The 15,199-nt window shown below is 47.8% G+C and overlaps 1 protein-coding gene across 1 annotated transcript in view; it reads right to left on the minus strand.

The window, feature by feature from the left end:
* Nucleotides 1-15,199, minus strand: part of ATP9A (ATPase phospholipid transporting 9A) — a 99,018-nt gene that overhangs the window by 4,557 nt on the left and 79,262 nt on the right. The window contains exons 16-24 of the mRNA XM_019640922.1: nt 14,695-14,793; nt 12,646-12,735; nt 12,393-12,537; nt 11,487-11,551; nt 9,110-9,265; nt 5,947-6,011; nt 4,259-4,367; nt 3,632-3,689; nt 1,767-1,970 (exon numbers count right to left, since the gene is read on the minus strand). Coding sequence (XP_019496467.1) covers nt 1,767-1,970; nt 3,632-3,689; nt 4,259-4,367; nt 5,947-6,011; nt 9,110-9,265; nt 11,487-11,551; nt 12,393-12,537; nt 12,646-12,735; nt 14,695-14,793 — 991 coding nt within the window. The remainder of the gene's footprint in view (nt 1-1,766; nt 1,971-3,631; nt 3,690-4,258; nt 4,368-5,946; nt 6,012-9,109; nt 9,266-11,486; nt 11,552-12,392; nt 12,538-12,645; nt 12,736-14,694; nt 14,794-15,199) is intronic.

The raw sequence follows: 15,199 nt of genomic DNA on the forward strand, positions 1-15,199 counted from the left end.
AACATGCCAGAAGGTGCATGCAGTCGAGAAAGCCGTCACAGCTATCACCCCATCACCAACGCACGGCCCCCTAGCGTTGGCTCCTTGCCTCCACTAGTCTTTACGGGGACATGCCACCGGCTCAGCCCATAAAGGCTGTCAGCTCGACTTTCCTCACTCTCTCCTTCCCTCCCTGACCCGCTCCTGCAGCTTCCTGATAGTCAGTGAAACGCTCTTTTCAACAACTAGGAAAAGAAAACTGGGTAAAAAACAATTCGCACAGGTGTTTTTGATTTGGACTCTGACAGCTGGAGTTTTTCCTTCCTAAACACAGCCGCCGGAAAGCAGGAAGTGACCCTCAAACGCACGTTTCTGCTTCCCAGCTTTTCCCTTCATCTGAGTGATGGTCACAGAAAGCCACAGGACGGGTCTGAGGGTGACGCAAGGCAGGCTGAGACCCCCTGGTCAAAAAGAGTGACCTTGGGGGCTTTGGCCTAAGGACAGGCACGCTGCCTTTCCTGGTGCAGGACGGTAAAGCCTGCAGTTATAAGGAGTAACAGCTTGTGGATTTCAATAGTACAACACCCTCTGCACTGCCTGAGTGCAGGATGGGGAAAATGCAACTGGCATTAAGTACCCACTAAGTGCCAGGCCTACGACCCACCATGTGCTGTTCGCCCAGTCCTGTGATGGGTCCATGTCTAAGGCAACTGACCAGAGGCCCCTGAGGGCAGAGCTCACATCTTCTAAACTTCTGGGACTACACCCTCCTCCACCACCACCCCCAGCTTCAAACCACTGAGCACATAGTAGGTGCTCGCAAAACCCACTCTGAGAAACTTTTGGGGACAAGTGTGAAACTGTTCTAAGACTTCACTTTTCACAAGGATGCTCCTTTATCTTTACCAAAACCTTTTTTTTTTTTTTAAAGATTTTATTGGGGAATTGGGGAAGGGGAACAGCCAAGTTGTTATCCTTCAGTCTTAGTTGTGGAGGGCGCAGCTAGCTCAGCTCCAAGTCCAGTCGCCATCCGGCTTCCCGTCGGCACCTCGCAGCCGTTCAGCTCAAGGTGCCATGTTCAACCTTACTTGTGGGTGGGTGTAGCCCACCATCCCATGTGGGAGTCGAACCGGCAACCTTGTTGTTAGGAGCACGTGCTCTCAGCAGCTGAGCCATCCTGCCACCTTGTTGGCAGCACAGTGGCAGCTCAGTTCAGGCACAGCTCACTGGCCCATGTGGGAATCAAACCGGCAACCCTGCTGCTCAGAGCTCATGCTCTTAACCAACTGAGCCACTCAGCCAGCCCCCAAAACCTTTTGAAGGAGCGTTTGCTGATACACAAGAGATGCGATCAAAGACGCTTCCATGGTAAGGCAGCTTGTCAACTAAATGACAATGGTAAGTCCTGCTAGGCTATCATTCTTTTGTGAGCAAGACCTAGATACTTGACAGCTCCATAGCTCCACAGAGCCCAGAAACCCACCAACCAGGTCCTTCCTGAATTAAAAAGAATCCCCTCTAAGCCAGTCGGCATGTCGTGGTTCTAAAAGCAAACACTATTATATTGAGACCATGCCTGACATTCTCAGTTCCACACGGCTGATTCACAACGGCCCCTTGTCCCAAGGGCACACCAGGAAGAACACGGAGGCAGCTGAATGCAAAGGCCTGCTGGACAAAGAAGCCTGGACCCGTGCGGGCTGGGGGAGGCTGGCTTCCTTCACAAGATGGAGAGAACTCTGGACCTGATGGGCAGGCTTCACATCGGGGGACGGGGGAGGTCTTACCAATGAATTCGTGTAGGAACACCAGGGAGGCAATATAGCAGGCCAGGCTGAGCAGCTCGGCCACCGTCATAAGCCAATGCCAGGTCTGGATGGTCAGGGCCACCATCAGCAGCTCCGTGAGGATCAGCGACGTGAAGGAAATCGCCACGATATGCACAAATTCTGACTCGAACAGCAGCAGTGCTCCATACATGATGGTGCTCCCTGGAAACAGAGAGGAAAGTCCAGGTGGGGAGGCTGCTGTGTCCCACGCAGCCCTCTCTGCTGGGAGCGGACCCGCCCACAGACTCCCTCTGTTCATTCACGACCGACTCCTTTTTTTGTTTTGTTTTCCCGTTTAGACACGAGAGGTACCACTTGTGAAATGAGTGGTGCTTTATGGAGGTTTTAAAGAGGTATCACATTCTAGTTTCCCTGTTTTTCCCTTTTGACCTCATATAATCAAGAGTCCATAACTGTTGGGGGGGAGCGGGGGGGGGGTCGGTGGAGAGAGAGCAAGTGAAAGAAGGAAAGAAAGAATAACTATATGGAGTGGTGGGAACAAGAAAAAGAAATTTAAATATATTAGTAAAAAATGATAGAGCTAGGTAGTCACAAAAAAGACAAATATGTATGATTCCACCTATGCGAGGGACCTCAAGTTGTCCTAGAGACAGAAAGACTGGCGGTTACCAGGAGTGTGGGGGAGGGGACACAGGAGTTTGTTGCTGAATGGATACAGAGTTTCCATTTTACCAGCTGAAAAAGTTCTGTAGGTCCGCTTCACCACAATGTCAGTCTACTGAACGCCACTGAACTGTGCACTTAAAAAGAGTTAAGATGGTAAATGCTCTGTCACGTGTTTCTTACGATATGCGAGAGGTAACCGAGATAGCACTCCAAGAACTGTGTACCAGTATTGAGGAGAGAAAGGAAAGGGGAGGTCAGCAGAAAGGTTTTTATCTAGCATGGCAGGCACCGAATGGACAGTGTCTCTTGTCAATCATAAACACTACCAGCGCAAGGATAATACTTGGACACAGGGCCAGAAGATCTGAAAGCCCAAAACTCCTCAAACGACTGCCCATGACAGCAGGGTTGAAGATGGATGGGGTAGAATGTAGCACCACTGCAATGAAGAGCTTTTATGCTTTTTTTAACTAGATGCATATATGATACTTTGATGTACTCCTTTAAAATACCCCCCTCAATTTTTTTAATGACAATTTAAGCTCCTGCCAACAAACTCAACAGCCTCTACACTCTTTGATTGTGCATCCCATCAGTAAAAAAATTGAGAATGATTCCCCCAATGTACAGTGTGTATGTGTAAATAATATACGTGCAGACGTGGATAGAGAACATTAGGACCACTGTACAAATATATACATTAGAGAACAAACATAAGGTATCAATTCAAAAAGAGAAGAAAATAAATACAAATAGAGGCTTTGACATTTCCTTCTCATACTCCAATAAGTTGTCTTCCAAAGCCTCTACGGTCTGAGGGACCACTGGAAAAATAAATGTTTTTCAAAAACTACAACTTGACCTCAGAAAAAGTATCAGAATGTCCCAGAAAGTAATCACTTTTCGTTACAATGGCTTGAACACCTCAGCAGGTTTTGATTAGTATTCATTATAGCATTCTCTGACTTCATCTCATTAAGCTGACAGCACCCCCTCACATATGGGACTTCCACTGTGCTGAATGCTAGAGTCCTTAAGACGTGCCAAGCGGGGTTCCCCCGCAGGGCACACTGTCACACTTCTAACTGCTGTTTTAGGATTCCAGCTTCTTCGTGTTCTACAGATAGCAGGCAGTCAAGTTGACCCTTGGATCAAGGCCAGGGCACAAGACTAGAGGTGATTTCGCCCTTCCTTACCTTGACAGATGCTAATCAAAACCCATATTAAGAATGTCTTGTAGGACAACGGCCGTCCCTAAATGAGAGAAAGACAGAACAGGTTAGCAATGCCAGATGCCTTCATGCCACTATTCCACTAACAGGATAGGCACCTGCCTGTTTTCATCAAAAAAAGTGGTTTACACCTATCTGACTACATTAAATAAATTACGTTTTCCAAAGAGACTTGATAATAGATAGGAATAAGCCTGCTCTTTAGTAGAAAAACCCCTTGAGGACAAATAAATGAAATTACACCCCCACCCACCCCCACCATCCCTACATTGTTTTAGAAGTACACACAAGAACATTTCTAGGAGCAGACACAAGTTGCAGCTGCAACATGGAACTGTCAGGGGCTTTTTAAAAAGTTGATAGTTGGCTTGTTTTCAGTTTATATATTACTGCACTGTTTGATTTTATTTACATGTGCATATGTTACTTTTTTAAGAAGGGAAAAAAAAAAAAAACCTCCCATGCCTTCCTCCCCAAAGCTACCAGTTCAAGTATGCTGAAATTGAGTATCTTTTACATGAAATATAAAAGAAGTAGAAATGGAGAAAGAGAAGGAAGAAAAGGGAGGGAAGAAAAAGGAGCTTAGTGGACCTTGAGGAGATCCTTGTAGAGCTCAGGATACAGCATGGCAACTTCTGACTTGACATCTTTGTCCAAGACCAGAGAAAATACAGGAAACATGGTGTAGATGGTCGAGTACCTAGGAGAGAAAACCACCACAGGTAAGACCTGGCCAGTGGAAGAGGAGCGATTTGCTCCCCCAGCCCCTGGAGTCCAGCTTCCATTCATTCATTCGCCAACTATGTACTGAGTGTCGTATTATGTGCCAGGGCCAGTTAAGTACCGGAGAGTCAAGATGAAAAACAGACAAAAATGTCTGCCCTCAGAGCGCTGCTAGTCAGTGAGTCAATCAACAAATCCCGTAAACTACTCTGTGTGAAGGAATAAGTGCTAAGGAGGAAAGTATAACGGGAAAGAGAGAGTAAGACATGGCGGGGGGAGGGCTGCAATTCTAGAGAGGGGGCCAAGGGACATGGCATTTGTAAATACCCACAAGAGGTGAGGGGTCAGCCATGCCCATAGCGGAGGGAACAGCATCCCAGGCAGCATGAACAGTGAATGCAAAGGCCCTGAGGTGGGACCATGTCTGTCCTGTTTGAAGAGCAGCAAGGCAGCCAGTGTGGTTGGAGCTGAGTGGGGGAGGGTGAAAGAGGAGGAAATAAGAACCAAGAAGGAATGGGGGGCAGGGGGCAAATCGTGGGAGGCCACATGGAATATGGCTCAGGGAACCCCTGGCTATATGCAGACATGTTTTTTCACTCTTCCAGGACCTGACAAAGGACAGTCCATTTTTCCAATTAGAAGCAGGCAGAATTCCAATGCCGCTCTCAGGCTGAACTGGCAAAATATAAAAAGATGGTGGGCGTACTTTGTAAGACTGTCCCCTGGGGCCAACCAGTCTCTCTGCGCCTCCCCTACCCAGGAGTGCGTCCTGTGTGCGTCTATCTAGGGCGTGTGGTAACCAAACTCCACCTACCTGGGTAATTCAAAGACTGAGCACATTCTCTGGAAAGGTCAAAAGGAACATCATGCGTTCCAGGTCAGGAATGGGGGTGGGCTGGATGGCAGACCTTGTCTAACGGGTCAGTGGCACATGGTGGTCAAGTTCTAAGGTCCACCCACCGAGAGAACAAGGCTCTGGCCAACCTTGGAGGCCCAAAAGCAGGACAGTCCACTGGAGTCAGCCACACCGGGAGGGTACTTTCCAGACACCCCCTTCCTGTTGACCTAAGACCCCAGTGGAATCGCTGAGTCTGTAAACCTTCAATCTTGCTTTGGTTGCCAATCAGCCAATAACCTCAGACTCTCGTGGGTGAGCGTTGTTCCCTGAGCAGGTACAAATGGCCACGTGCTATGGACCACAAGCCTACTGAGCTCTTACTGCCTCGATCTGGTTACGGGCTTAGCAGTTCAACAACTGATTAATTCAAGAAAGTTCTAAACCAGTTCAGAGCTAGCTCAAGAGTGTGAGCTATGAGCAACAGCAGTTCAATTCCCGGCCTGAGGTGAGCTGCCAACAGGTGGCAGGATGGCTCAACCAAAAAAAAAAAAAAAAAAAAAAAAAAAAGAAAGAAAAGAAAAGTTCTAAACCCCATGGCTGGACCTGCCTTGACCAGCGATTTAGGGACTGAAGGATCTTGATACAATGTTTCTTCTCTCTCCTGTGGCATTTCAGGGACGTTACATAAAAAATTAATACCTGGCCTGGATTTCCTTACCCAATGATGAGGAATCCTTGGTAGAGAGGAACGGAGGCAAAGTAAAACACGGAAGAAAAGACAGCCTGTGCAAAGGAGAAAGGAGGACATTACAAAAAATCCTGACAAAAGCCCTATGTGTGTGTTTATAAAAACAACACTACACTCTTACAAGGCACGGATTTTACACCAACACAGTTGCAAGTGCTTTCAACATATTCAATATATTCTTACAACAACCCTATAAAAGTAGGGACTGTCATCATCCCCCATTTTACAGATGAGACATATAAGGCACAGAGAGGTCAAGTGAGTTGCCCAAGATCACACAGCTCATAAGTGACACAGCCAGGACTCACACTCAGGGAGTTTAGCTCCAGAGTCCACCCTCAGTCCTTTTGTGACTATTTAATTACGTTCCATGAGCTGGACCCAGGAATGCTTTATATGTGAGCTCAGTGCATCTCCAGAACCATCCATGAGATTGAGTCCTAATATCACCTGCATTTCACAGAAGGGGAAACTGAGCAGGTAAATGGCACTTCGGGACGCTAGCCCATGTCTCCAGAGCCCATGCTCCTAACAGCTCCTGCCTTTCCGGGTGTGCCACCGATACAGAAGTTGGCATGTGCATGGAAACTGACATGGAAAACTATTCTGTACCATGATGATATATACCAGTTCCCTGGGAGGGCGGGGTTTCAGACAAGGCTTCACTTCTAATACTACATGTTTTAGTATTTCTGAAATGTTTATAAATAGCAATTAGACAAAAGCAATAAAGGAATGTACAGGCCCTCACTGAAATGCCTGCTTCCTGACTGTGAAATTATTAGCTCCTGGCACAGAAAAAGAGGATGAAGAGATCGAATCGGGCTTGATGCCATGGTACTTCCTTCTCTGGACACCTACAGGCTCACAGAAGGAAGTGGTCTCAAAACTAATTCCTAGTAGTATTAAACCAAAGGCAGACCAGGGACCACTGTACCTGCAGGCTTTTAAAAAACGGAACATGGAGAGGAAGGCTGAGTGCCCCTAGTGATTAGAAAGAGAGTCTAACCAGAGACGTCTCCCCCTTACCACCTGCTGTGGGTGTTCACTTGGCACAGAGCTCAGAACACAGGTGCCGCCTAGGGCCATGGTCATGGGCAGCCCTGTTGCACCCTGTTCATGATCTCAGAATTGAAAGGTGAAAGCCACTTTTCAAATGAATTCTCACCCAGGCTGGACCACTGCAGAGAAAGGATGGCTGTAAAATGTCAAAAGCCTGGTGTTTGGTTTTGCAAATCAACATCAAGAGCCTCTTTCTTTGAAAGAGCAGGGCTGACCAGAAAGCTTTCATCATGGAAAGAAAGAACACTTTGGGGAAAATAAAAACACGACGTCCTTATCTACCAAAGAGACCGATGCCAAGAGGCAATTCTAACGGGACTTGCTCTCAGCCAGCCACTTTCAGCACAGTGGACAGAGGTTAAGGGCATTTTTCTACAGCACAAAGGACAGTTTCTCATCGTGGAATTCTTTGTTTTTCCCTGAATCGATATTTATGGTCACACACAGGCATTACAGGAGTCCACTCATCCAAGCCAGCTTTTGTGCGTCTGCCCAGGGACGAGCTGATTAATCTCCCAGTGACTGAAACCACAGTATGATCCAGTTCAATTGATGAGCTAACGTAAATTACAAGTACAGATGTGGTCTGATGAACCATACCAGCTGTTTGGGTTTAGATCGCTGCGTTTGATGAAAAGCACTTGAAGGCTCCTACACTCCTAAATGCAGTAGATATTAAAAACATACAGTCACCCCCCAAAGGGCATGGATGAGGCCAGTGGAGGGTGAATTCTCATAAACAGAGCAACACCACCGGATTCACTCTGAAAAGCAGGCCAGTATGCCCTTTATGTGTGATTAAACACCTTTCCAACAAATGAAGATATCACCTTATTTTATACATTACCCTGTTTTGTTTTTATGAATAATGGTAAGGGTAGCATCAGCACTTGCTCCCTTAGAAAACTCTGTTTTTTCAAACCTGCTCTGTCTGAGAGGCAAGGCAGGTCTTATCATCCCCATTTTACAGGTGGAAAGACTGAGGCCTAAAGTGGTCAAGTGGCTTACTCAAGGACTCAAACTACAGTAAGCCCTCCCTTAACGTTGTCAGTAGGTTCTGGGACTGTGAGTGAAATGATGGATAATGAAACTCATTTTTACCATAAGCTAGTTGATTCAAAAAAGAGTTAAGTTCCCACAGCACCTCATCAACGTTTTTATAAAACAATGTTGAAAAAAAATCGATGTTAATGTAACAAAACTAAGGCTAGTTGATTTAAAAAAGAGTTTTAAGTTCCCATGGCAACACACCAACGCTAACATGAAACGATGTTGAACAAATAGATGTTACTCGGGGACCTGCTGTACTTGGTGGCATCATCAGAAAGAGACATGGGTTCCAAGATACATCATCCCGGTATTCTCACCACTTAACTGGGGGTATTTTCGCCCAACTGCCCATGGAGGAAAATCAGTCAATAATTTCTCAACACCCAAAATGTTTTCTTTCCTTCCCTTTGGCCATCTTCCTAGTACACAGTCAACTGCTACAGCCCCTCTATATTGAGGGCACTCAAGGGGGAAACCGTGATTCACAGGCTTGGCATCCCCCTGTCCAAGTAGACGAAGCACAAAGCCCTGACCCTGAGCCTCAGGCTCCCCATCTGTAAAATGGGCACAGGCTACCGTGAGGATCGCATGAGACACGGCATTGTGAACACTTAACCTGATGCCCAGCATGCAGGAAGCACTCAGGAAAAACAAGTTATTCTTCTTTAGAGGTTCTTCTCTGTTGGCCCTTATTTCTGCATGTGGAAAACTCAGTACTCATTCGGCATTCTATTCTGCCTTTTTTTTTCTCTGGCAAAACCAAGTATAACAACTCACTCCCCATTATCACGATTCCGGTCCTTTACGTGACGCCCAGCACTGAACAGGCAGCACTGTACCACTCACATCCACTGCAGGAGTGGCTTCAGCACCCAACACAGGAGGGATATGGGGGCAACCCAAGGTCTGTCGGTGGCAGTGTGGCCTGCTGGGGGCCACAGCTCCAAAGTGTAGCCTGATTCCCAGGCTTTTTCTGGGATAGCCACACGCACCTGTGCAGAGGTGCCAGCTGCCCACCCACCTGCATGGTGCTAATACAGAGGCTCCTGTGGATCACGAACTGGCTGAGGGCTGCCGAGCGCTTGTAGCTGTTCCGGCCGTGTACCATGAGCAACCGGCCGAGATGCTTGAACTGCGTGATGGAGAAGTCTGCTGCCAAGGAAGCCTGTTTTCCTTCCTAAAATCCGAAGAAATTGGGCACCGTCAGAAGCACAAGAAGAGGTCAAGGCAAACACTTTTTTTTTTTTAATTGAAAAAGCAAGACACTGTAAGGAGATCTTTGAAGTACTTCAATAAAGAGATTCTTTGGTTCCAAGCTACACACAGTTGGTGGTCCAAGCCTACATTTGATTTTAAAAAGAGGAATTTATTTAAATAAAAAACATTTTTAATCACAGATAGTTATAATTTGGAGGTCGAGTGGATCCTGTATTAAGCCTTGGGGGGAAGGCCCACCCCATAATGTGTTTAAGAAGCAAAGAGTCATTCAAAGATAGGCATTTTATAATACTTGGTTCCTGGGGGAGGTGAGGATCAGACGCTGCTAACAATATTAACTAGAACATCCCTGAACATACGGCTTTGCACATTTATAGAAGTGGAAGTCATTTATAGTGCAACCATATAATGGAATTCTATAATTTTATTATTATTATTATTATTTTGGCTGAGCCATCCTGCCACCTGTTGGCAGCTCAGCGGCTGCTCAGCTCTGGCCGGGAATTGAACCACTGTTGCTCAGAGCTCAAACTCTTGAGCAAGCTCTTAACCAACTGAGCCACTCGGCCAGCCCTGGAATTTTATAATTTTAAAAGGCACACAATGGATGCCACTCGTGGCACTGAGGGTTATCAGGGTGTCCTGATATGAGGCGACAGGAATACACAAATTCCCTGTATGTGCCACTCACACCAAAAACCCAGAACCTGAACCCAATCACTCTGACCACAGATATCGTGAGACATTCTACAACCGTCCTGAATGCTTCAAAAACATCAGTCATCAAAAAACACCCCTCCCACCCGCCCAAAAAAAAGGTGGAGGAAAGTGTCTACACTAAAGAAGATTTAAAGAAACATGAAGTCATGCTAATAAATGTAATGTGTGATTTTTTTCATTGGTTCCTGGAGACTTTAAAAAAAAAACAAAAAACTTTTTAAGGACAATTGGGGAAATTAGACTATGAAAATTATGTAATATTACGGTATCAATGTTACATGTGGGGGGAGAGGTAACATGATTTTGTCTGTATAGAAGAATGTCCTGGTCCTAAAGAGGCCCATGCTGAGTATTTAGGGGTAACGTATCTGCAGCTGCCTTTCAACTGATTTGAGGGCTGCAGCGGGGAGACAGAGAGTGACAAACGTTAACAACTAGTACACTGAAGCGAAGAGCATGTTGGTGTTCATTGCTCTATTTCAACTTTTCTGAAGGAGTGACCTTTTTCAAAATAAAAAGTTTGAGAGAAGGTAAAAAAATGATGGATCTATATGTTCTGATGGATTGGGTTGTCGGAAAAGTCATGACGTATTTTTGTCTATGTTTTTCATTGCAAAAAACGCGTCATGACTTTTCCGAAAACCCAACAGAAAGAAAATCCAAGATATAACATATTTGAGCAAGATGCGTAGTATAATGTTTTTCATTTAAAATTATTCAAGAACATAATATATCTACATGTATAATATGTGTGCATGTATATACGTATGTGTGTATGTATATCGGTATATATGAGTATCTGCATACACACACACACACACACACACACACACACGTGTGTGTGTATACAATATATACGTACCTATAACCAATAATATACATTTGGACAAAAATTCTGGAAGAGTAACCAATGCTACTAGTTTGATGCAGCTATCTAAAAAACAGGACGTGCTTTATCCATTTCTAAATTGTTTTAATTCTTTACAGTGACCATTTATTCCTTTTGGACTCCAAAAATCAAAGGGATCAGAATATAATTTTAAGGGAAAATGTGCCAGGTCTACATAGAAATGGGTAAAGAATTCTATCTATTGAACTCAGTGTGTTTCTTAAAACCTGCATTAAGGGAGTCTGCACAGATTTCAGGCATAACATCCGATTCAAGGATCATTTAACTCTGCAACTTCAAATAAATGTCAACTTGGAGGAGAACCCCCAAAACAAGTCAGCTTGTGTCTGTAAGACACAGCGATATGGAGTCTGACTTTCACATAATACGACCAGGTAATTAGGCTACATGGTTCCTCATGCTTTGTACTTCTAATCTAGAGTTTTCAGAGGCATTTAAAGCTGTATCTTTGAGGGGAGAAGAAACTCCAGCTGGTGGAGCAGAGCAGCTCCCAGCCCGACGACACACCACACGGAGCGCTGGGCCGCCGGCACCTCCCCTCACTGCTCACCTTTCCCTCCACGCCCACGCCGCAGTCGGATTCCTGGATCATACTGACATCGTTGCCTCCGTCACCTGTGGGTCACACAGACCAGAGAGAAAGGCCGGGAAATTGGGGAGAGGCAAGCAACATGACTCCCACATTTCATTCTTACTTGCAATAATCACCCATGTTGTCCGTGCGATGGATGCGTGCTAACTGCCTTTTCTGCACTGCCCCATCCACCTAGCCACGCCGACAGCCTGTGGTTATCAGGTTCCTGTTCTACAGGCAGAGGAACGGACAGAGGGACCAAGTGACAGACCCAGGGCCCCAGCCATCGATCAGCGGCAGGGGCACTGTGCCCATGCCCCACTCGCATTTATGGCTGCCACATGCCCTGCCTCTGAGGGGCGCCGTGTCATTATTTATTGGCGATGACTCACACCGCCCTCTTGAACATTTACGGGGCCCTGTGGCAAGCACTTTTTAAATGCTACCCCGTTTAATCTTCACAAGCACCGCTGGAGGAAGCCACTGGAATTGTCCCATTCAACCAACAAGCAGACTGAGGCTCAGACGGGGGAGGGAAGCCACTGGGCACCGCAGCGGGGAAAACCCCGGCAGCGAGCGGGAACCCAGATCTGGCTGCTTGGTGTGTGGTCTGCACCCCTCTGCAATGCGGCATCCCGTGTCACTGGAAAAGGAAGTGCAGGCTGAGGAGAGAAGCCCTCGGGCATGCTTATCTCGTCTTTCTCAAAGGGAAAGAGTAAAAATAATAATTATAACCAAAACAGAGCCACGTCTGTGGGGGAAAAATGTGACCTGAGTAAAGTGGCCCGGGGAATTGGAAGCGCGCAGCAGCAGAATCCAATTATCCTCACGGACACTGGATCCTGCACACCAGCGGGACAGGCCAGGCCAGCCGCCGCCTACCTACTGCACAGGTGAGCTTGCCGGTGCGTTCCTGGAGCAGGCGCACGATCTGGGCCTTCTGGGTGGGGGCGCAGCGGCAGCACACCACCGCGGGGCACTGGCAGGCCAGCTCCATGAACTCGTACTCGTAGTACTTGAGGCAAACCTGTTGGGGGAGGAAGGGGAGTGCGTCAGCCAAGGTCACTGCCCCCTGGGCAGCAAGAAGGGGTGTGCGCTCCCAGGAGGGCCCGCCTGGCGGGGTCCCTGCGCCCACCTCCAGCGAGTCTCCAGAGATGACCAGGGCGCAGTCATGCTTCCTGCGGAAGGCGTTCAGCTCAAGGTGGGCCTCGCCGCGGTTGGTCACCTGGAAGGGAAGAGAGGAGTGGGGAGGCCTCGCTCTCCTCTCCGGAGATGGCAGAACAACGAACAGTGGCTTCCTGGAGCCAGTGTGAAGACAATGGCCACCCAGCCAAGGACCCCTAGCCCTCGCCTGCCGCCAGACCCACAGCCAAATTAAATCCCGTTTGTTGTGATTCTGGGGGAACTGGGAGAGCCTATATACCAACCATCACCTTGCATTTTCCCCCAAGACAGCTGTGACCCACATAATAAAAATAAGGGCTAAAAATGGCTGCGCTTTCATTCTGTGCCAGGTACTGTGCTCAGCACTTCACAGGCTTCCCCCATTTATTTCTCACGAGGACGCTACGAGGTGTATAATAACAGCTCTGCTTTACACGTATGGAAACTGAAGCAGGGCAAGGCTCGTTAGCCTGTCTAAGGCGCACAGCGAGGGCGCCGGGGAGTACGCCTCGGAAGCCAGGCATCTGGCACGGTGCCTGGCACGGTGCGCGGCTCTTCTATAAAGGACCAGATGTTAATTAGCCACTGGAGGCTCTGCCGACCCCGCAGGCCACTCCACCTAAGCAGCCTCAGACACTATGTAAACAAGTGGGGGGGGGGAGGGTGTGCATGTCAATAAAACTTTATTTACAAAAACAGGTGGCCAGACACGGGCCATGGTTTGCAGCCCCTGAATTCTAGAACCTATAGTCGATGCTCATTACCTGCGAGAGTTACGTTCTATAAAGTCGCAGTGAGCACAGAATTAGCGAACACAGGGCTGGGTTCCTGCAGTGCAACTCGTGCCCGAAAGAAGCTTATCTCGTGTTTTCTCTGAGGCACCACCGCCTTCCTGCACTTAGAAACACTCGCCAGCATTTCAGGCCTGTGCTGGGGGCCATCTTAAACTGTGAAATTGCTAACAAAAAGCATAAAAATGCAAAAAAGGTGGCACTAAATAGACCGTGAAAAGGACTCTTGCTTACAGCTTGAGAGCTAAGCCAAGATGGCAGGGCATCACCTTGTTTGACCTCAGCTGGGAACGTGCATGTCAGGCAACTAATTTTTTTCACGCTCTGCACGTGTCCATAAATGACTCTGAAAGCACCTCGCGTATTGATTTTCGGGTTACAAATACGTTTTAGTGAGTAGGTAAATTTGCAAATGTGGAACCCATGAATAATGAGGATTGACTGTATCGGCTGCTACACAATTCTGTGTGTGCTATTCCCAAAGCTGCTGGATTTCTTGAAGCTTCTGTGTGCTATGGACCAAAGGCAGGGGTGACGGGGAGATCCCCATAACATCTAGAGCCCCTGCAGTGGTCTGGCATGGTGGCTCCGATCTCAGATACATGGGACAGCTACATCCTGCCCGAGAGGGACCCAGTGCTCCTCACCTCCCAACTCAACGAGGCCAACCACAGCCCTCGACTCAGCCTCGGCATAGCACCTAATACCTGCACGGTTTGGGTCAGGCGCTTGCCCACGGACAAGACATTTCTCCTGTGCTCACCCAACACACCTCCTTCTAAAGGCTCCTAAAGGTGTTCCTTCAGGAGGGCAGACAGGCCAATATCTGGGATCTGGGATTTGTTTCTTATCCAAGGACTTAGCCTTCAAGGGTTCAGTGAAACCCTGGACACAATTTCACGCGTATGAGCTTATCTGCACCCTTTACACTGATCGTGCCTAACTTTCCTCAGCCTCTCAAAGGGACCATGACCCCCCCACACACACACCAGGTGAAGAACACGGCGGTGACAGAGCTGTAACGAGGCTCTCTGGAATCACCACCGGAAGGAACCCTTTAGCCTCAACTGGGTCATCCAGTAATTCCACCCAAAATGACGACGTGAGCCCCAACCCTAAGTGGTTAACGAGCCTTCCTCTCCCCTCTTCAGGGGCCCATTCAAGGTTATGAGGTTACGGGGCAAACTGCAGCATCACCCCATGAGGCCCCAACGCAGAGAACACTTTACCAGCCGAAAAACGTGGATGTCTTGGTTTCTGGTCACCAGATGTGCATTCTTCGCTGTGCATGTAGCTGTCTCCAGCTTGTCCCCTGTCAGCATCCAAACCTGAAATTACGGCAAACACAGCGGCCCTCTTTGTTAGTGTTGGAGGCCAGCGCGTCGCCTGCGTCAGCTGGACTTGGTATGTCCCGTTTACCTCCTCAAGGCCCACGGTGTCCCCCACACACCACAGAAAACACCCAGTTCAAGGGCTTCAGGACGCTGAGCGGCCACTGCTGGTGGCAGCACACACTGGTGCGACACGTTTAGAAAACCGTTTGGCTGCACGCTTAGGCCAACATCACGAAGCTCGGCCTCTGACCTCATAATCCCCCTCCTGGGAGTTTTTCTTTAAGCAATAAATAATCTCAAAGAAGGGAAAGCTGTATGGATAAGGGGTCACTTCCGTGTCCCACATGCACCACCGATGTGCCTCGTTACATTTGGCCTTGCTACCTGTGTGGATGTCTGT

This window comes from Hipposideros armiger, unplaced genomic scaffold, assembly GCF_001890085.2.
Source record: "Hipposideros armiger isolate ML-2016 unplaced genomic scaffold, ASM189008v1 scaffold_54, whole genome shotgun sequence".
Classification (NCBI taxonomy): domain Eukaryota; kingdom Metazoa; phylum Chordata; class Mammalia; order Chiroptera; family Hipposideridae; genus Hipposideros; species Hipposideros armiger.